Source organism: Xiphias gladius, chromosome 18 (assembly GCF_016859285.1).
Source record: "Xiphias gladius isolate SHS-SW01 ecotype Sanya breed wild chromosome 18, ASM1685928v1, whole genome shotgun sequence".
Lineage (NCBI taxonomy): Eukaryota > Metazoa > Chordata > Actinopteri > Istiophoriformes > Xiphiidae > Xiphias > Xiphias gladius.
The window spans coordinates 27,695,517-27,716,575 of NC_053417.1; the positions used below are offsets into that span (position 1 = coordinate 27,695,517).

Below are 21,059 nucleotides of genomic sequence, written 5' to 3' on the forward strand. Positions count from 1 at the left end.
GTTGGCTGACGATAGACAGTGTTTGGACGTGTAGAAGTCACGTTTCCCCGTCGTTGGCACAGTATCGCTACCAAACTACAAATTGTGGCATCGCTCTCATACACTGTTTGGAGTTTAGTTTGTGATCGCTCTGATCAATATTTATTTACTGCCCACATCAAAACTCTCACATTACCTCCTTTTTCAGGGTTAAATTCAGGGCTTAATTGAAGGCTAACACTACCGTACCCGTTGGCCAATAGAAACTACAAAAACCTCTTTGTTATCATAGACAGTTTACATTCTGTAATCACGCTGCACAGTATGTCATGACATCTCATCCTTTTTCAGTGCTTAGGGCGAGGCAGTTGACTATTGGATATTTACCTCAGCAAAAATTAAAGGTTATGCTGGTCTATAAAGAATTAGATTCCAGCTAACACTAGCTTGTTGTGGCTGATGCCAATATCCATATTTGAGAGTTAAAAATACGGATATTTTTATGTTACCACATAACATAATCAAATATATTTGAAATGTAGCCCATAAATTCGGTTAATAAAGAATTGTGACAAAGCTACGTACTGGGTTTTTAGAGTTTTTACACATTTTACGGTTAAATAAAAAAAATAAATAAATAAACTAGTCAGCCCCCTCTGGTGGATAAACTATGTAACGGGGACAGTGTTACTGTATTACCTAAAACACATCTTTTCTCGTTACTTATCAGTCGACTTGGTGATGATACCAACATATCTGTAATTAGATAATATTGGCAAATATATCAGGGTTCTATAATGAAGCATAAAAAAAGAAAAATGCCCCAGTTTAATTGAACGTTTTGCTATGTTTTTACCACACAAAGATCTGACCAAGTAGGACGCTGCTTATGGAGGAATTTTTAAGTAATTTGCCTTTTTAGAAGACCGGAGTTGATTTGTTGTTTCAGAATCCTTTTGCAGAATTAGCTTTTAGCACCCGAAGTATGCCTCTGGCGTTCTCCAACTGCCTACGTGTAATCTGAAAGTGATGGAGATGGAGCCACTGTCCTGCAGCGGTTTTTAGTAGGATATCCTCCTATATAAATACGTCTGTCATGTTTCTCCAGTCACTCAAATATACAAATAATATTTGAGCTGCCTGCACCGCTTGCTGTGTTGAGTGAGACATTCACAGTGTTCAAACATTCAGGGATCAAGGCCTCCACCAGATGACTGTAAAGTCTCAGATCTCCTCTCATTCTTCTGTTGTGTTGGCCGTGCTTCCTTTTCTGCTCCGCCATTGTTTTACAGAGCATTCAGCACAAACACACTTCCCTTCTTTTTTTAGATACTATACAGGCAGGACTGTTTGTTAGTTTGTGTGTGTGTGTGTGTGTGTGTGTGTGTGTGTGTGTGTGTTTGTGTGTGTTGTTTAGGTCTGCTTTGTCGCTAATCATGAAAATGCGGTGCTATCTGGTGTTTGATCTATTAACTTGGTGTTGCTATGGGACTGTTTTCCACACTAAAGCGTCAACCTTCGACTTTTCCACTAACGGTTTGCTGCCACGTCCCTTTGCCCTCACAGCTTCCTTCCCCTAGAGTTGAACTGGGTTGACCGCGTGCTCTTTTTATAACACTGAAATAGACACACGGTTAGCTGAACACTTATAATATTTAGGCAACAGGACCTGCAGGGAAATCAGTGCCTGGTATCAGCAAGTGCTGGCATTTGCTTAAGATAAGTACTTTTTATTTTCTAAATATGGGGAGTTAGTCAGAAAAAGTAATCCATTACGTAATATGTCGCTTTACATTTGAGATACTCTCTAAAAGTCATATCAGTCCTTACCTTTCATTGGTATCTTCATTATATATCTTTTATAAATGGCGATTCAGCCGCAGCAAAGGGCTGCATTATCACAGCAAAATAAAAATGAGTTTTTGTGAAATTTAACATTACATTTTTAAGCTCAGGCCTTAGCAACCCATTCATTTCAAAATGACTCCAAAGAGATCACTCATTAGTTTTTACATTGTTTGTGCACATTTGTGGAGGCAAAACAAACATTGTTACTTCATTAATTCTCAAGATATGAACATTATATGTCAGATAAATAAACTGTGTTAATGTGAGAAATAATGAAGCACAGGTTTTTATTTTGTGTGCACAAACATGCACAAATGAATGGAAATGGTTTTATTCATATCCTGATAACATGCGCTGCCAACCTCACGTAAGCGCAATGTTCGCACAAGGTTCGGTAGTATTCCTTACAGACGTCAGTGATTCGGTACACCTTCATAACTATCTTTTAAATTAGATGCCCAACCTGAGCAATCGATGCGAGAGGTGCAGGTATTACAGCAGTGCACGGAATAGGCTGTGCGACGGCGTTAATTCGTAGCCCAACAAGATCAACTAACCGATTAGCTTGGCTTGTCACAATCACTTTGACATTGACATTCAGAAACATTCACTTTGTTTAACTCAGTTCTGGTACTTGTGTCATATTACTACTGCCTTTGCCAAAGAAGTTATCTCGGCAAAGACATTGTGAGTGTGTGGTAGGGTCCCTTTCGTTTCACACCAGCCCCAGTCAGCCGCACGCAGAGGAGAAAGCGCGAGTTGCAATGGTTACGTTTTCGTCATGAATATTAAAAACCCATGTGGAACTTCAGCCGTGTTTCCTGTCGTATGATTTTATATTGTGTTGTGTTCTGTTGTTAACACTGTCCTCACTGCACCCTTGGTGAAGAAACACCTCAGTTTAAATGTTAGAATTCTTTAAAATCCAACTGCATGCCCACCAAAACCTTCAAATCCAGTCAGTATAGTAGTCTGAAATGAAAAATCTATAGTAATTGTCAATCTGATTAACTCTGTTGTACTGTATTTTGAGTGTGTGTCTCTTGCCCTGTGTCATTATCCTGCTGTTGTGTCTTCAGATATCTGTCTGCCTCAGCCACTTTGGATGACATTACCCACTCTGAAGCGTGAGTTGACCCCTTTCTCTTTTGTGTTCTTGTTTTGTTTTAGTAGATGAGCTAAGGTTTCTTTAAGTTTGGCTTTCTTTCTGGGACATTTTTAAACTTTTTTATTTTTTATTTTACCCCACTGTCCATGCTTTTTCTTCTGTTTTTCTTTTGCTTCTGTGATGTGAGCGTGTAGCAGTAGATTTTTATCTTTTTTAGTTTTGTTAGTTGCTGAATTCAGGAAAAGACTTTCTACTTCATGTCTGGAAACACCCAAACGTGTTTTAAAAGACAAGTTAGCTTAATTTTATTGCTTTGAAGAGAAGAAAGGTAGGGACAGCTGACAGATGCATTACAATTTATACTAGCTGAGCAAAATTGATCAGCAACTATTTTGATAGGTGATTAACAGTTTTAGTTTTTTTTTTTTTTCCCCAAAGATGAAGGTAGAAAAGGAAACTGAGTATTTCTCCTTGGGATGTAAAAAATATATTAAATTATATTTTTGATTATTTTCTTACATCTTATAGCTAAAATGATTAACCAAACACAACAAAGACAAGTAGTTAAAAAAAAAAAATCATATTTCAACGTGAAAAGTTCAAATGACAAAAAAATATCTTATTAAATTTCCAATTAAAGATACCTATACAAGACAAAATCACATATTTGTCTGCTGTTAGTCAATATCAGAGACACACAGGCCTCTCTTATTGTCCAGATAGGTGTTTGTCTAACCTTTTTAGAGGATCAGATAGGTGGAGTTTAGTGCAGAAGTTCACCAGGCAGGTTCTCACAAAGATGCTACTTAACTGACTTTCTAATACTGTGATTACTCAGTGTTCTGCCATTTGTTTGGTTTTATACTGTAGTCACCTGGCACCAATGCAGTACTAATACATCCAAAAACATTTTCACTTAGTATTTACCACAATCTTTTACTGTTCCGATGTAGATATTAATCTGTGCCAATTTGTTTGTCATTAGGTTTTTACGGTTTTTATGTTTCGGGGGTTGTGGTCCAAAGCAGATCATAGTCCTGTTAATGCAGGTGCCTGGGCTGCAGAACCAAGGCTCAGCTTCTTTCTTTGGGTAATTTTTGAAAACAGTTTCTAGTATTAAAAGAAATCCTCAACTTTCAAAAAGATTGAAATGTAAAACTTAACAATTTGTCTCAGAAAATGATCAATAACACACTAAGTGAAAACAAATGCTGGTGCCTTTTAAAGGAAAGCAGTTGTTTATATAGATATTTAGTCTGAATCCTCAAGATTTTGCGTGAGCCATGTTGATGGACAAATTTGTGTGCGTTGGTACTCAGCAACACTAGCTTATCTCCAAATTGTGTTTGCTCACCCTCTGTGAACCATCTGCTGCTGAGACTCGATGTGTGTTTGAGTGGCCCAGCTGATCATGTTGTTGGCTTTTATCCTGCCTGTGTGCCTGTGTGCCTGTGTGCCTGTGTGTGCCTGTGTGTGTGCCTGTGTGTGTGCCTGTGTGTGTGCCTGTGTGTGTGCCTGTGTGCCTGTGTGCCTGTGTGTGTGCCTGTGTGTGCCTGTGTGTGTGCCTGTGTGCCTGTGTGTGTGTGCCTGTTTGTGCCTGTGTGCCTGTGTTGATGTGCTTTATTTCTGCTTGTAGGTTGCTCTTGGCAGTTTGGATGCATTTGAGGGGGAATGTATGTGTATATTTGTGAGCATATCAGCGGGTGTACTGTGACCACACCTGTTAATCTTGACAGTACCAGAATTGGGACGCAGTTAGCGCATCTTAGCATAAAGACTGGGGAGAGGCAGGCTGGCTGTTTCGCCCTGCTTCTCTAGGTGTTTTTTTGAACTTTGAATCTTCTAAGTCTTGGAAAAAAGCAAATATTTGTATTTCCCAGAATGTTGAACTATTTTTTTTTTTAACTGACTGTAAAATATGTAAATAAATCTTACATGTATAATTACTTAAGGTCAGTTACACTCAGCACACCTTGACTAAATTTACATCATTGCAGCAAGGTGACGACTTCAACCACTGCAAATCAGATTTTCAGCTGGTATTAAGTTATTTTTCAATTTGACTTGCAAAAACCAGAACCTTCCCTTTTTGGCTGCCTGGAGGGAGATTTAGGCCTGATGATCTTTTTAGTTTTTGGTATGAAATATTTGGAAGCACTGCACCAGAAATGTGCATGTCAAGAGTAAAATGGAGCTTTTGTAGACTGCAGCCTACAGGAATGTACTAAAACCAAAGAGGGCCCGTGGCAACTCAGTATCAGTGGTGCACTGGAATTTGAGCTTGAATGAAAACAAACAGCACACACACAACCTATTTCCTGCCTCAATCATAACCTGAGGAAGGTCTGCTTCAGGTGAAAATCATCATTCGGTTTCAGGGGCTCAGGTTGGGGATCGGAAAAATAAATCAATTTTTGCTAGAGGATGCCTTGTACTCTGTTTTGTTTTGAAGAAAATTTTTCTGTTGTTTGTCTGATGCTCTGATAGAGTTTCTTAAACTGAACTCAAACAAAACATTACCGCCACAAACAGTAGAAGGTGTGAAAGCCGACATACCAACAAGTGTAACGAATGCCCCTCTTCACTTAAACAGATCATTAATGGCTAATACACAGCTATTTCTTTAAAGTCTTACCCAGTAAATATAAATTTGAGATCTGAATACCTACATGGTGAATTTTCTGGGTTTTACTTTAAGAAGTATTTGGCAGCCGTACCCAGCCCGGTACACAAAACAGCAACAGCATTAGTAAAACCACTGTTGTGAAAACTGTAAACTTTTCTCTTAAGGTTTATTTACTGACCTTGGTTAAGGTAGCTTGAGTTGAACAGTTTGACACACTGTATGCTGTTATTAAACGTCTAGTGTCTGCTACGGGTATTTCATCCACTTAATTTTGTCCTGTTAAATTATCCTTGTCCTTGGCTGTCTCTTCAGTCTAAACATGTTCCCCGGCTGTTATCAAAGACAAGTATCATGTTTCTGGAATTTACATTCATATTAGAGTCAGTTTATGAGAAACTGGTCTGAGTTATTTTTCCAAAAAAAAAAAGTGCTTGGGGGCATTTATCCGAACTGTGTCAGCTTTAGCAGAAGACAAGTGTCGGTCCAAAAGATGCACTTGAAGTATGGGACCTAAGTGAGGCTTGATAAAGGCATCATTATGCTTGAATGAACCGCCCACTTCGCTGGTGTGACTTTCTCACCCAGGCTCTCTTTCGTTCATTGCTCACGCAGCAACTTCTGGCATTTTTAGAGTGTACAACGAAGTGCAACACCATGAATCTCCTCAAAAGAGAGACTGTGCGGAAATGTGCACGATTATCCCCTTGAGAATTAGTTACATCTCGTACCTCTCAGCCCCGTTTTTGAGTGTGGCTATTCAGATCCGCTGAAAAAACCAAACACTTTAGCCTTTAGACATGTTTGGATGACAGGTCATACAAACTAATCCATTTCAAGCACACCCACGCTTCTAAGTTGTAGGACCCTAAAGGTGGCCCGATAAAGGCATCAGTACGCTTCAAAGGAACTGCTGGGGACCGTGGAACGGTATCTTAAATCCCCTCCCCCCCCAACACGTTTCCGATGTAGGAATTGGAGAAAGACTTTCCGAATCGCACCCACATTATGCAGAGATTGGCCAGGTGTGCAGAGGCGTGAAAGTATACAGGATTTGAACTTCTCAATCTCTCTCAAGCTCTTTAAGCTTTAACAGGGATTCAGACCAAAAACTGTGTTAACAGAGCAGGGGGCTGTGTTGGTCGGTGCATGTGTTTTAAGTTAGAGTAACAGATTAATGCTTTTAAAGCCTTATCAGACACCGAAACACTGCACAACGTAATAATAATAATAATAGAAATAATAGAAATAATCAGAGACAGGATTTTACAACTCTAGAAAGTTATCACGGTGGCAAATATTTTATCTCTAGTTGTGAAGATCATGCGGTCCAATAGTAGAAATATGGTTTTCACAGAACAAGTTAAACTACCGGGTGCCCTGTGCACTCACAGGTACTTTCTTACGGCGCACCTCGCTGGAAAGTGTCGGGTTGCAGCAAAAGTTGAGACTGATTCAGTTTTTTTCACCGGACCACCCTGTGTTGTTCTGCGTGTCTGTAACTAAGTGGCAGAGCAGCACCACTAATATTTTTGAGGAGCGAATGTTTGAAAGTGTGTTCGACTATCTGCGTCTTGTCCTCCTCTGTAATAGCTGTGTTTTTTAGCCAGCCTTAGGTTATGGTTATTTGGAATCGCTATAAACACTTAAGCCCTCAAACGTGTGCAGACAACACGTCGTACCACACACATCGTTAAATCGCACTCTGTACCTTGGGACCGAATCATTTCCAACAGCGCTACCTGCCTCTCCATCTTGTGCTGCAGTTGTTGTTGTTGTGGCCACTTGCAGTGGGCATTGAGGAAAGTGTGAGAGACACAGGCGAAGGGAGGTTTCAGAAAAAGAGGGTCATGTTTTAATAGATCATTAAATTGTTTAACACACACAAAGCATAGTGATAGTTGCATTTTCATAATGTGCATCAAAAATGTCATTTGTATTGTGATACTTGATATGTAACCACACCCTAAAAGATGGGTTTGGTAGCTTGTGTGTTTATGATTTTGCCATCATGTACTCTTCCATTGCACTGAAGTAAACGGGCAGACACTAACCATCCCAGGGCCTTGGCTTTAGTGGGACATGCTGAATCATACCTGCCATTAATACTGAGGGGTTGGTCTCTTCTTCCATACTCAAGGGTGTTTCAGAAGAAAAATACTGAAATTAACTAACTGTGCTTGGATACAGTAGATGAGGAAAAGAACATTTTTTTCTGTTTGTTTTTGTAAATTAAGCTGTCAAATTCAGGGAGGCGATCACACAAATGATGGTAGATTTATAAAAATAAAAATAAAACATTTAAAAGGCAAACAGTTCTGGCCTAAATTTCTGTAATGTCTGGCTACTTTTGTCTTTTTGTTTGCTTTGGTTTAATGTACCACTCTGCACCCCCCCCATCTTGTTTTCCTTCTATCACTCCATCCATTTTGTTTCTTTCTGCTCGCCATCTGTCGTCTTTTCTTTCATCTATCCATCCTCCTCCCCTCCCCTCTCTCCATGACCCGCCTGTCATGTCCTTTTTCGTTCTTTTCTCTCTTCCCTCTTTTTTCATTGTCCCACATCTTCTTTTCATTTCACTCCAACCATCTGTCCTGCCCTCTTCTTTTCTCCATTGTTCTCTTTCCACTCTCCTGCTCCCACCTTTCTTCTCTCTCCATCCATCTCTGCCCTTCTCTGTCTCTCTCTCGTCTCTGCAGATACAAGAAGACTCAGGAGACTCTTTCCCAGGCGGGCCAAAAAACCAGTGCAGCTCTCACCACAGTGGGCACTGCCATCAGCAAGAGACTGGGCGACATGAGGTATGACGCAACAGGGCCAAAATGGCCGACGCTCTGGCTAGGCCACAAGAACAAATGAGCAGAGTGGACAGTGTTGAAACCGAATTATCCCAAACTGCGATATCCATAAAAATGCATTTTTATTCTGGGATAAGTAAATGCAGTCTTTCTGGGAAAAGTTAACAAAATCTTGTGACACATGAAACAGCTGGAGGCAGTATCTCGGCTGTATTCGCTCCACGCCGATCCACATGCTGACACCAGTAATGTGGGTGATCTAGGTTATGGCAGGCTGCTGTTCCATAACTGGAGAAAAGATGTAAGAGAAAACGGCAGAAGAGCAAATGCAGCACAGTCCGGGCATCTTAAGCTGTTGAATTAACTCGGTGGGTGCAAAAATAATAGAGGAGCGGGATGAGGTGAAACAAATGCAGAAGCCTGGAATAATATCAGAATAATTTTTACAGGATAACACTTGTAACTGAGATACTAATGTGCTTGTGCTGGAAACTTTCTCATTATCACTTTAAATCCAGCTCAATAATTGGTTACTGCGACGCTGTCCACTGTGTATTTTTTCTTGTAGCTGCTTCTTAGACCCCACCTCTCTTCTAACCTTAACTAGTAAGTAGCGCTGTAGATGAGCTTTAGAACTGACTCTAGCAGACCCTTGTGTTGAAATTACGTTTGTTTATTTATTGAACGGCTTTATAGTCTGAAAGGTAGTTTTCCTAACTCAAGGAGTGGTTCAACATGATTTTAATTTGTTTTCCATCCGTACAAAGTAAAGATGTAAATTGTTTCTCCTCTAGATACGCACATCTTTTATTGTCACAGGGATCAGTAAAATGAAGGTCCCGTGTTACAGTGTGTGTGTTGGAAGTAAAACCCCAGTTTTTGTTCAGTAATGTAAGCCAGTTGCACGCATTTCCCCTAAATTTGGTACATTTTGTTTCAGAATAGTTGAACCACCCCGTAATGTAGACTGGAGGTCCTCACGGGTCCAAAAGTTTGGTCTCGATGCCAAACAGATCCATGGAAATCCAACCTGAGCCAGATGCGCAAAGTTAAATCTCAAAAGCAGAGACGCTATCTAGAAGAAACCCAAAATATTTAGAAGAAATAGTTGATAAGAGAAGACTTTTGGCTTATACTTAACAGTTCACACTTTTTGTCCTGTTAAAGAAAAAAAAAAAAAAGCACATTTTTGTCCTGTGATGATGATGCATACACGGACCCAAGACCCATAGCCATGGAACAGAACCCAAACCATCCGAATTAGACTGGACCGTGTCCAACTAGGATACAAGGAACTGATTGGAACCGTGACGACCTCTCATGTAGACAGTTTCTTACCCCTTAAATCACACTTAATTTGTAGTGTGTTTTTGTTGCTTTAAAAAGTACAGAAGAGATTAGTGCAGTCACTACACATGATCAAGTTCCTAATTGATTTGTTTTGAAACATTTAAATTCACAAAGCAGCAGTTCATCAAGTGCGATCGTGGGTTGAGAGAGGAAACATTTACTGTAGCTTAACATTACATTTACTCATTTGGCAAAATGTATCCAAAGCGACTTGCAAGTGAGGGACAGGACTAAAGCTTCAGTATAGTAGGAGACCTTGAAGTAAGTGCTAAGTGCTAGATCTATTTAAAAGACAAAGTGAAAGGAGATGAGGTAAAGAAATGCAGTGAAAGTTCGCAGTAAGCGCTGGGTATTGAGTAGGGAGATGAGGTGCTCTCTGAAATAACAAATACACCCACCGAAGACGCATCAACCACTAACTCCTTCACATCTAACTCCTAATCTCTGATGCCGCCTTGATGACTTGCACAACTGTCTGTTATTACGTTAAGGTTTCCATTTAGCCTCCCACGTTGATATTTGCTCTCCATGCGAGGGTGTGTGTGTGCGGGAGAGAGGGACACTTAGCTGTCCTGAGTGTGTTGACAAATGTGCGTGTAACTGTTGTTCATTGGCTTCTCATGTATCCCACTAAAATCATATTGCAGCAGGTTTGACCCGGTTTCCTCTTTATGCGTCTGCCATGTGCATCCCTGCATGTTGCATGTTTTCCTTTTGTTCACCCAAGGTGTTTGCCCTGTAGCTGCAGAAGTCCTACTCTGATTTGATTTCCGCTCCTGTTCTATACGTCCCTATTTTGCTCCTTGATGGAATTGTAGTGCAGGTTGTGATGCTAAAACCTGTGTACTCTGAATGACTTATCAAAAGAAGAGCATCAACCATGCCTATAGTTTTTGTGGAGGTGAGACGGAGTGAACACGCGTTACTGGAGCTGCACGTTTATGATATGATTGGCTTGAATTATAACTCTGTTCAGATAAAATGTGGCAGTTTACATGTTCCAAATAAAAGCCGTATAGACCTGAAATGACTCCTAAATAAGGAGAGAAATTGTGCATTCCCTAAAATTGTCAAACAGTACCAAAATATTAAGGTTAAGAGGTCCGTACTTCAAATTACTGTTCTCAAAGAGTGGCCTGTATTTACACCTGGCAGAGAGGCCTTCGTTTCCAATACCCCTGTTCCCCAGTTCATGTTAATGCAAACTCCATGTTTACCTGTTGTCTTGATAAATTCAGCATAATGTCCGTTCCCACAGCACTAATTCCATCATTACGACAAAAGAGTCACGTCGGGTTTTCCACCTCACCTTTTTCCCAGATCATTGTTAAGCTACCGTGGATGAAACTCAACGCTTCCTCCAGAATTTCTACATAAACAGTCTTGCAGCTTTACTTTTATTAGTAGGCTTTTTAAGCGGGAAAAAAAACATCAGTTGTTTTCATGTAATCGTGAAACAACATCTCACTGGTATGAAGATAAGGAAACACGAAAATCAGGCTGCCGATGGAGTTACTTAACTTTTCATCACTGGAAAACACATCCTGGCTCTGTTGTCTAAATGTCTTGTTTTCTCCCCTTGTTCCTGATTTCTCTGCTGATAACGTTGCTTTATCTCACCTGGGTTGCTTATTGTGTCCTAATGCCGCAGCTTTTGGCTCAAACTCTCTCTCCTCTTTGTTTTTAATCGCTGCCTTGGTTTTACCCGCAGAGCTCTGCCTTTCTCTAATTCCTTTAGGTAAGACTAACGTGTCCTCCTACAACAGCCAAGGGTTTGATCACACAGTCAGTCATGTGACCTGGAAATTGTTATACAGAAAGATAAACATGTGTGACTCATCATAGGGGTTAAGCGCTGCCATTTTTGCTATTAATTCTGCTTTTTTCAAAATTGACATCTAATTAAAAACCAAGTATCATCTATTATTTTGTTCCCTTATATTGCCTTAATTTACTTTTCGACCCAGCACATAGAAGTTAAGTTAAGCATATATATATTTTTTTTTTTAAATAATGCATTTCTTTAAAGAAAATACTTTTCTATCGTATTGTGTTACAATTTTAGAATAATTATTATGTCATTATTAATTATTATATTAATTTTTAATTAGTTTCTGACTGACGTGCTGAAACGCATTATGCATTAAACATGGAGAAGGCACTGTTTTTAAGATTGTGGGAACACTTTATTACACTATGTAAGAACTATTTAATCTGGTACACGGTAAAGGAAAAAAATGGACAAATTCTGTGACGGTTTTTTGAGTGTAATTTTTTGCATTGAGTTTATAAGTAGTTGTTGATGTCTACAGGAGTTTTCTTGAAAAGAAAATCTCCATTTAAACCTAAGCAAATAGTCATTCACTAATTGTTTACTATTGGAAACTGTATTTTGCTTGTAAATTGAATTGAAGACAGACATGAAGCGATGTGTTAAGGGCTAACTAATAACCATCAGAAGCAGCTCAACTATATGGCTTTCAGCATATTTGTGTGTGTGTGTGTGTGTGTGTGTGTGTTTGCCACTGCTTCCTTGCTTTATAACACTTGCACTTCTCTGTCTCCTCTTTAACGCTTACAAAGTAGCAACTATTCCATTCGCCACTCGATAAGTATGCCCGCCATGAGGTAAAGTAAGACACAAATCTGCTCACTACACTCTTTTGTCACTACTGCTTGAGTTTAACTGTCAGCGTAACACACAGATATACCTTTACCGTGAATTGCTGTACTACTGGACTGCTGCTGTTTTTCTACATGTTGTTAACCTCTTGATGTCTGTGCTTGTTATGATGCTGCTTTCTTGACCATGAGATCTTTGCTTTTATGTTTAGTAAAGGACAAAGTATTGTGTCCACCTTCCTCACATTGTGGGGGAATAATTAAGTTTAATAGTTTTCTCTTTTTCAAAACAAAATCAGTTTCATGGCTTAAGCCCATTTATAAAACAAAGGCTTTAGTCAGTGGGAAGTTAAGACAGAAAGCAGCAGGTCATCACATCTTGTCCGCTCAGCGTAGATCAAACAGCTAATTGATCATCTATTGCAGGAGTATCCCCAAGTATTTACCAGCCCCTGACAGCATGAAAAATATATTTTTTGTTGTTTGTTTTTTATTTATTAATTGCATGCGATGTTCTGAACACGTTGAATCTTGTAGTGCTGCTGTGAAATGCCGGACTAACATTTTAGATTTAGCAGGGAGCATCAGTCTTATGTTCATTTTATACTTAATGGCTGTGTTTCAATGTTTTTATAAGGAACTGGTGTCATATTCTACACGCTAAACAGCATGCTGTGTCAATATTAGACAGGGAGCGTGCTTAGGACAGTATTAGTATGGCTGCAGTAGACAGTAGACCCATTAAATATGCATTAATCCGTTTTTAGAATGGGTGTACCCTTTTTAGAAGCAGATATACGCATACGCATGACTGCAAGTTTAGCAAAAAACAGTCTTACGCAACCTGTACAAATTCTGAAAAGGTCATATTCAGGGTTTTATTTTTTCTAGTTTTCATCTTTTGATTTCACCAGCTGGAGTTTGCGGTTAACCTGCCTTTTTAAGTATCATGGTATCGCTGCATGTAATGTTTTCTATGTGTGGTTTTTTGGGAATGTAACTTTGTGTCTCTCTTTTCTGTAGGAACTCTGCGACTTTCAAGTCATTTGAGGATAAAATGGGGAACCTGAAGGTGAAGCCGGCAAATGATGTGACTGATCCATATTAATTACACTTTAATGTCATTATAAAATTCAGTGTTTCCACTGTCGGCTGTATTCATCCAATCAACCTGTTTTTAGTGCCCCAGCAATCCCCTCGTCTCATGTTACGTCTCAGGCTAACTTACATAAAAAGGACTGCAGTGCAGTGAGGTATACAAATTTTAGATCTGGGAAAAGGAGATCACTGATTTTTGATTGGTCTTCTGTGTCAAAATGGCTAAAATGTAAAGTTTAGAGGAAAATCTGGAATAAATAAATATAATATTGTGTGTCATAAATAGATTGATGTTGTAGCATCTCAAGCTAACAAAGGAAGCTTTTTGCTATATTAGCAATCTTTGGTTGGGATTCAATGATTTGAAGGTTTTGGTTTTTTTTTCCTTTGTTTTCCTCGATCTCCTGTCCGGGCTTTTATTGACAAAGGATTTTATTCCGTATTAGTTACTTCTCTTAAAAGAGCCACAAGTAGCATTAAGTATCAGTAAATTATTACCATGTTAACTATAGAACATTATCATAAATCAACGAAGATCAAGTGGTTAAATAGTCTAAAGAGCTGTAGAATAACAAGGATATACTGTTTATATCATCCAAACGTTAACTCTATTCTATCAGTTTCCAAAACATCTCACTTCAAGGTCCATTTAGTCTCCCAATGTTCTGGAGCTTTCTGCTCATATCACACTATCTCTCTCAGCTTGTCATGGAATTTAAGGTGTTCAGTTTAGGGCCGCGACTGAGATATTTTCGTTATTGATTAATCTAACAGTTATTTTCTTGATTCATCGATTTAATTGTTTGGTATATAAAATGTGAAAAAATTGAGAAATGCAGACCAACAGTCCGAACCCCAGTGACTTTCACTTTGCTATCAACCAAACCCGAAGAAAGACAAAGAAAATGCTCGCATTTGAGTAACTGGGGTGAGGGTTCAAAGGGTCCGTTGATAATTTAGCTTTGAAACAACTTAGACAATCGGCTTTACAAAATACTTTCCCTCTTTGGATCACAGCGTCCTTACTTTTGTTTGAACACTGTATTTTTCCTTGTTTCCATCTCGGTGAAAACAAATGCCCGAACAGTGGAGAGAAGGATTTAAAATGTGGTCCAAGTGGTGTTTTGTCTCGACTGTAAACATGTACAGGAAACAGAGACTGTAATGAGTCACTGTATTAATGCTTATGATCAATAACACCGTGATCTGTTTCCTCTCCCTTGTCATACTCCTTCCTCTCCCTCCCTCTCTCTCCTCTGCAGTATAAGGTTGTCGGCCCCAGAGGGAACGGGGATGCCGTCAGCTCCCCCACTGACACCACCCCCAATCAGGAGAACCCGCCTTTCTGAACGCACCCCACCTCCTCCTCTCCTCCTCCTCCTCCTCCTCCTCGCTGCCACCTTCCTCACGACCTGAGACTGTATTGTTATCACCTCATATTGCAGAGTCAGCCCCGACCTTTGACCCCACCCAACTCGCCCACTCGCCTCCTCTCACCTGCCCCAAGTTCCATAAACGCCGACAGGCGGAGTTGAAGGACTCGCAGGTTTGAGGTGGGACGAGCTTTCCTCGCTGGTCCCACCGCAGCTGGTCCTACGGCCTCCGTTGCTCTGCCTCGCTGTTGAAGAAAATGTTTTGCTGATGTCTAAACCTGAATAAGTTACAGATCTTGCTTTTTGTAACATCAGCACTGCCTGCCTCCACTTCCTCCCTAGTTAGATCCTCACCCCCTTCGTGAGTCCAAATAAGTCGACGCTCAAAGCTCCTGCACTCGTCAGATGCCTTTTGAAACGGGTCGTTACTGTTACAGCAAATCACCTGGATAGAGAAGAGGCTAGAACGGCATTATAAGAAGTCAGGTTCTTAAACTAAACTCCATCTTTCATTCTGGGCCCGAGGTGTTTTAAAGATACTTCCGCAATGATAAATAAGGCTGGATTACAGAGGGGGCAAAGTGGGGACCTAGACCTCAAGGGGCCCGAAAGCCTGTTACGTTTGGGATAATTTGACCAAATGCAAATTGGTCGAATGTACATCACATTTTCAATAAATGCCCCCCCCCTCATTTTTGCCCCTAATGGGTTAACGGGGCCATGGCGATACATCGGATATTTATCCTGCAGGTGTATTTTTTGCTGCCAACCCAGAGTTTAGGAACCAGGGTGCCTGCCGACTGAGGGGGGAGGAGGATTTTATGGGCATAAGCGAGATAGTCTACGTGCTACTTAAACCTCCTATTTCTGTCTACTTTGTTTCTGACTACTATCATCTACTGAAATCATGCAATCGCACTGCGTGCACCTGCTAGTGTCACCACAGCAGCCCCGACTTTTTGTCCGACTCGTACCCAGTTTGCTTCACAGCTCTGCGGTTGCCAGCGGTGTTAACGCAGGCTACGCTCGCAGGTTAGAGGTCAGCGGTTTGATGGGGAGGGGCGGTATCATCCCGCAACCTTCTTTGACCTACTACTGCTACATGCATGTGCATACTTCATCTCAGTTGTACCATACCAACCATGCAAAGACGACCGAGGTCTCGTGTAACACCCTATAAACACCCAAGGATGTAAAAACAGGAAAATAAACCTTCAACCATTTTGTATTATAAACTATTTTACACTGCTTTGCATAATGTTTTTACATAACTTTTATCAATATGTATAAATATATATGAATGAATATATTGTCACCGAGGCTGCCGAATGGTAGTAACCCGGTTGGGAGGATTGAAAGAAGCAGGCGGAGGCTAAACAAACTTTAAAAATGTGGAAAACAAAGAAACACTATGCGTCAGTTTCACAGATGTGAGTTACTGTCGGTCTGGAGTTTTTCTGTTTTGAAGTACATTTGTTGTCCCAAAAAAAAAAAAAAAAGTGTCCAGGTTCGTCAAACTGACTCGTCAATGAGCTGCAGTCGTTTTGTTACCCGTCTGGGCACAAGACTAATCAGACCAGGGTCAGAGGGGAACATAATTTAACTGGTTTCATTTGACAAACTGGAGGCGGAGATGCATTTGATCTCAGCTGCAGCATGTCAACGTCACCGTTTGCAAGTCAAACTAAAAGCAAGCGCTTCTCGAGGGTTGAGAATGTTCTGAAACCACTTTGACTGTGCTTTTCTTTTTTTTCCTGGTTTGTTTGACTGCTGTTCCCTCCCCCCCCTCTGTTGACACACAGAACTCAGTGTGAGATTGCTTTGCTGTGTACACTACCTGGAGAATGTCAATGCCTCTCTATCGGCCTTACTCACTGTAAATGGTTCACCTGTTACTGTTTTTTTTGTTTTGTTTCAAAGTTACTGTTTTTTTGTTTTTTTTGTTTTGTTTCAAAGTTCCTGTTTTTTTGTTTTTTTTGTTTTGTTTCAAAGTTCCTGTTTTTTTGTTTTTTTTGTTGTTTTTGTTTTAAAGTTCCTGTTTTTTTTTGTTGTTGTTGTTGTACAGACAGGTTCGATTGAAGGAAGGGTATTTAGCATTAAGACAGTTAAATTGTCTGAGGGGGGCACAGAATTTGTCATGAAAACACATCTCGCTGCCGTAGCAGAAGCTTTGCCGACAACCCCTTAATGCACACATGAACACACCGATGCACTCCCGTCAACACACGCTAAATGCTACTAAAAGCCTTGATCGCACACACACACACACGCTGCATGAGGCCAAACTAACACAAAGTCATCGTTACTCTTATCGTTGTTCACCTATACTGCTTCAACACACACACACACACACACACAGTGATCCGACGGTAGCTCTTACAGACTACATGGCCTCGGAAGCAGCGGTAGTAAACTTGAGAGCACAGAGTTGTGCGGCACCGTCACTTTTCTCTTGAGCGCGGAAAAAAGAAGAGAGTTGTATTCTAGTTTTTGTTTTGCCTTTACTGGTAAAATATCCCAAGAAAGTAGATTGGCACAAAACGTTGCCGTGCACCATGGCAGTAGGGTTTATGATGTCCATGGGGTAAAGGCTTTTTTGGGGGAAAAAAGACGATGTTTAGTCTAATCATGGTAGTGGAAATGTCAGTGTTGCCAAAATTCAGTGCACTGTCTCGAAACGTCCCGGGTGGACGGGGGTTTTATTGAGGCAGTAGAAATTGGGGTGAAAATGAGTTCTTATTTTCGTAAACATTTTGAGTCATTGAATGATTTAAGCCAAAACTTCCCAGGTGGGTTTAAACTGGCTTGTAAGTCAGCGAAAGAGCAGTGGATTTAAACAATTAAGATCAGATTGAACGGAATATCCCTTTAACAGCAACATTAGGTGACAGAGTTGGGCTTCAGTGAAAAGACACCAAAACTAAAACACACAGCTTTTAAATTTGAGTTAAAGGTGTTCGTGGAAGGGCAACATTGACAGATGCACTCTATTCTTAGGGAAATGTCCCAACAAAAGTGAAATGTTTTGCTCTGGATCATTGATCATGGGTTGGGGGGAAAAAAAAGTGCCACATTTGACTCGAAACGTTGGTCAGTTTTGAGTTGATGTTGAGGCAGATGATGGTAGATTGTTTTTTGAGGCAGTGGAGATTTGGCCTCAAACATTGACAGAATCTTTTTTTTTTTTTCTTGTCTACCCATTACAACTACAAAATATTGCCCCCAGATGTTGCTCTTGTATCCTGGCTCAGCTTCAGCGCTCTGTCCCTAAATGTCACTGGTGGACAGGTGTTTTACTGAGGTGGCAGACGTTGAGCGAAACACGAGCTGTTATACACAGCAAAAAATTTGGATCGTTGAAAATGATTGAAGCCAAAACTTCTCAGGAAAGGTTTAAACTAGTAAACCAGCAAAAGAGCTGGAAAAAAAACCAAACGAAGGAGAAAAACTAAACAAAAAAACAGGATGTCCGGGTGAAACAGAATTAGCTCCAGGCGGCAGATTTGGGCTAAAATGAAAAACCATGAAATGAAAATACACAGCCTAAAAAAAAAAAACAACAACTTCCCATCAACCTGCTTCAGAACTGTTGCCAGTGTGTCATAACTCAAGTGTATTTTCTTGTTTTGTACGTGTTTGTGTCGATCATTTTGGTAGCTAATATATTCCCGTTAGGGGAATTATATATTTTTTGGGCTTTCTTTCTGTTGGGAGAGGTGAACCTAAGAGAAGATTTATTACTTGTACAATTAATTTGCCATCAGTTTAAAAAAAAAAAAAAAAAAAAAAAAAGCAAGTTGCCAATGTTTAAAATATCTCCTAAAACTTCTCTCTCTGTCTCTAATTCTCATGGAGTCTATGACTTTCTGCTTCCCCAAGATGAAAACGCAGATGCACACTACAGGACATGTTCCTCCCGAGTCATGTATTTCAGGATTCACTCCTTTTTTTTTTTTTTTTTTTTTTTAAAGGCTGAATGCCAAGTGAAACGCTTTTTTTTTTTTTTTTTTTTTTTTCGCCCGTTTTAAAGCTGCGGTCAGTTTGGGGACACCGATGGATGGAAAAGGACGACGGGCTTTTGATTTGGGTGCCAGCGGCGTGTGCAGCACCGTGACGAGCCTGCTCATGAGGCTGGAGGACGGTAGAGTACTTACAGCTTTACTTAGGTCCAGGGCCTAGGTGATGTAGATTATTAAAAGGGATCAGATTCGGAAGATCGTGGCGAATTAAATAAAGACAGTTTTCGGTTCTGTTGTATATGTTTGGATATCAATAAAGCATTCCTTTAAATGACGAAGTGGTTGGGGTCTGTGCTTTAAATCTGCTGAAAATCTGAAACCACAATTTACAAACTGCTTTGATTTCAGTCAGTTTAACAAAACCAGCTCTTAAGGTGAGAAACTGAAACTGGGGTTTGCTTTTATTGTTGTAAAACAAAAACTCAGCCAGAAACCAGTTTTTTGTTTAGTTGTTTTTCTGTTAACTGTAAAAAAAAAATAATAATAAAAAGTTACAATTTAATTTTCCTGTGGATCCAATTTGGTCCAGAATGAAAGGGATTAAACACCTTTTTTTTTAGTTGCATTATTGGCTTTTTTTACTTTAGGAAAATGGTCATTTTACCACCAACCACCAACAGTTTGGCACAAATGTACTTGTTTATTTGCTGATTTGGGAACGTTTTGAAGAGAGAACCGCAGTGATAACCTTCGGCCTTTTCTCTGGCACCGGAAACCAGACCTGCGGGTAGCAGGACACTTCCACAGATGTTACAAGGTGTTGCCATCCGGAGCTTCACTCCGGGACTCTCCGGTCCCTACAGCAAACTAATGACACTCTCTGTGAAGAGCCGTCGTCAACATTAATGATTATTACAGCGCGTTTTTGTTTTTATTTTGGGGGATTTTTTTGGAGGTCAGGTGTCAGGTGGTTCCTTGGCCCGAGCTGGCACGAAGCCGCTGGGGGAAATTTCCTCAGGCTTTCGGGTATTTGTCTGGTGATCGACGTGAGTCCCGGTGTTGCTCCTCCGCCGCCGCCGGAACAGCTCGGAGCGGATGACCGGGGCCTCAAGGCCAACTCCCAGGGGAGAGAGCGGTGGGAGGCCGAGGCGGTGATGAACGAGCGGATCCCGTATCACTCAAAGTATGCCCTGACTCGGCATCTAGTGTTTTGTGAATTGAATCTGTGTCTGCGTCGCTGTGGCGGTTGCTCCGCGTCCCACGTGTCCGGTGGACTGCGCGTGGAAATCCGCGATTAGTCAGATCCGGTGCGGCGCGTCTCTTCTCTGTGCGTGAGATGAATGTTTTTGGCACACACAGATAAATGAATGTAATAAACCAAAACCAGCCGAGCTAAACTTACGGGCTCGGTTGCTTGATGTACGTGCAGACGTGCTTTTTATTGAGTCCCGACAGCAGACGCTCAATGCGCACGCATAACAAAAATGGGTCCAGTAATATCCCTATAATAAAGGTGCCTCCGAAAAAACATATTTACTGCCCGCCCAGGACGAAGTGTTACGAGCTGTCGATCGGTCACAACCATTTAGACCGGTTACTGGTTTCAATGGTTGCGGCCGGAGCGGTTCGCGGTGACGAGGCTCCTTCCGTCACAAGCTCAGTCCAGTTATGTCGTCATTGAATTGAATTATGGTTCACGACGCGCGTGCAGTTTGACGTTACACCGTCGGCAGACGGCGGTGCGGTTAACGGATGGCGAAGCAAGATCCGCCACCAAAAAAAAAAAAAAAGTGCTGTTCCCTGACCGGGAATCGAACCCGGGCCGCGGCGGTGAGAGCGCCGAATCCTAACCACTAGACCACCAGGGAGAGCCGTACAAATACCAGACATTGAAAGTAGAAATACTTGTAAGAGAGGACGATATTATTATTATCATTATTATTATGGGATTTTGTTAATGTTTTTTTCGATAAATTTAACCTACTCTTGCTCCTGAACACTGAAAACGTCCTCTCACTCTGCCTGACAGTTAGCGACAAGGACGAAACATTGTCGCGGGTTGTCGTGGCCGAGTGGTTAAGGCGATGGACTAGAAATCCATTGGGGTCTCCCCGCGCAGGTTCGAATCCTGCCGACAACGGAAGATCTTTTCCCGTTCGCCTCAAGCAACATACCGTGTAACAAGGTCTATCCCCGGCGTGAGCCACGCCGGCTCCCTACAACGGTGTGAAAATCAAATCGCAAAGTCACTATTACACAACCAAAAATGGGTGAATATGAAAATAGATACGGTTAAACAGC

The 21,059-nt window shown here is 40.9% G+C and overlaps 1 protein-coding gene and 2 non-coding genes across 8 annotated transcripts in view; 2 read left to right on the plus strand and 1 right to left on the minus strand.

The window, feature by feature from the left end:
• tpd52l2b (tpd52 like 2b) overlaps window positions 1-18,591 on the plus strand; it is a 31,203-nt gene extending 12,612 nt beyond the window's left edge. For 2 of the 6 annotated variants that reach the window (XM_040152229.1, XM_040152231.1), the window contains 4 exons: window positions 2,907-2,954; window positions 8,258-8,359; window positions 13,352-13,418; window positions 14,689-18,591. In XM_040152229.1, the coding sequence (XP_040008163.1) occupies window positions 2,907-2,954; window positions 8,258-8,359; window positions 13,352-13,418; window positions 14,689-14,775 (304 nt within the window). In that variant the 3' untranslated portion in view covers window positions 14,776-18,591. The remainder of the gene's footprint in view (window positions 1-2,906; window positions 2,955-8,257; window positions 8,360-13,351; window positions 13,419-14,688) is intronic. The other 4 variants (XM_040152230.1, XM_040152233.1, XM_040152234.1 and 1 more) reach the window with 3 other exon arrangements.
• Window positions 18,592-20,554: 1,963 nt separating this feature from the next.
• trnae-cuc lies at window positions 20,555-20,626 on the minus strand. The gene has a single exon. It is a non-coding gene; the product is annotated as a tRNA-Glu (tRNA).
• A 190-nt stretch (window positions 20,627-20,816) lies between these two features.
• trnas-aga lies at window positions 20,817-20,898 on the plus strand. The gene has a single exon. It is a non-coding gene; the product is annotated as a tRNA-Ser (tRNA).
• The last annotated feature ends 161 nt before the right edge of the window (window positions 20,899-21,059 follow it).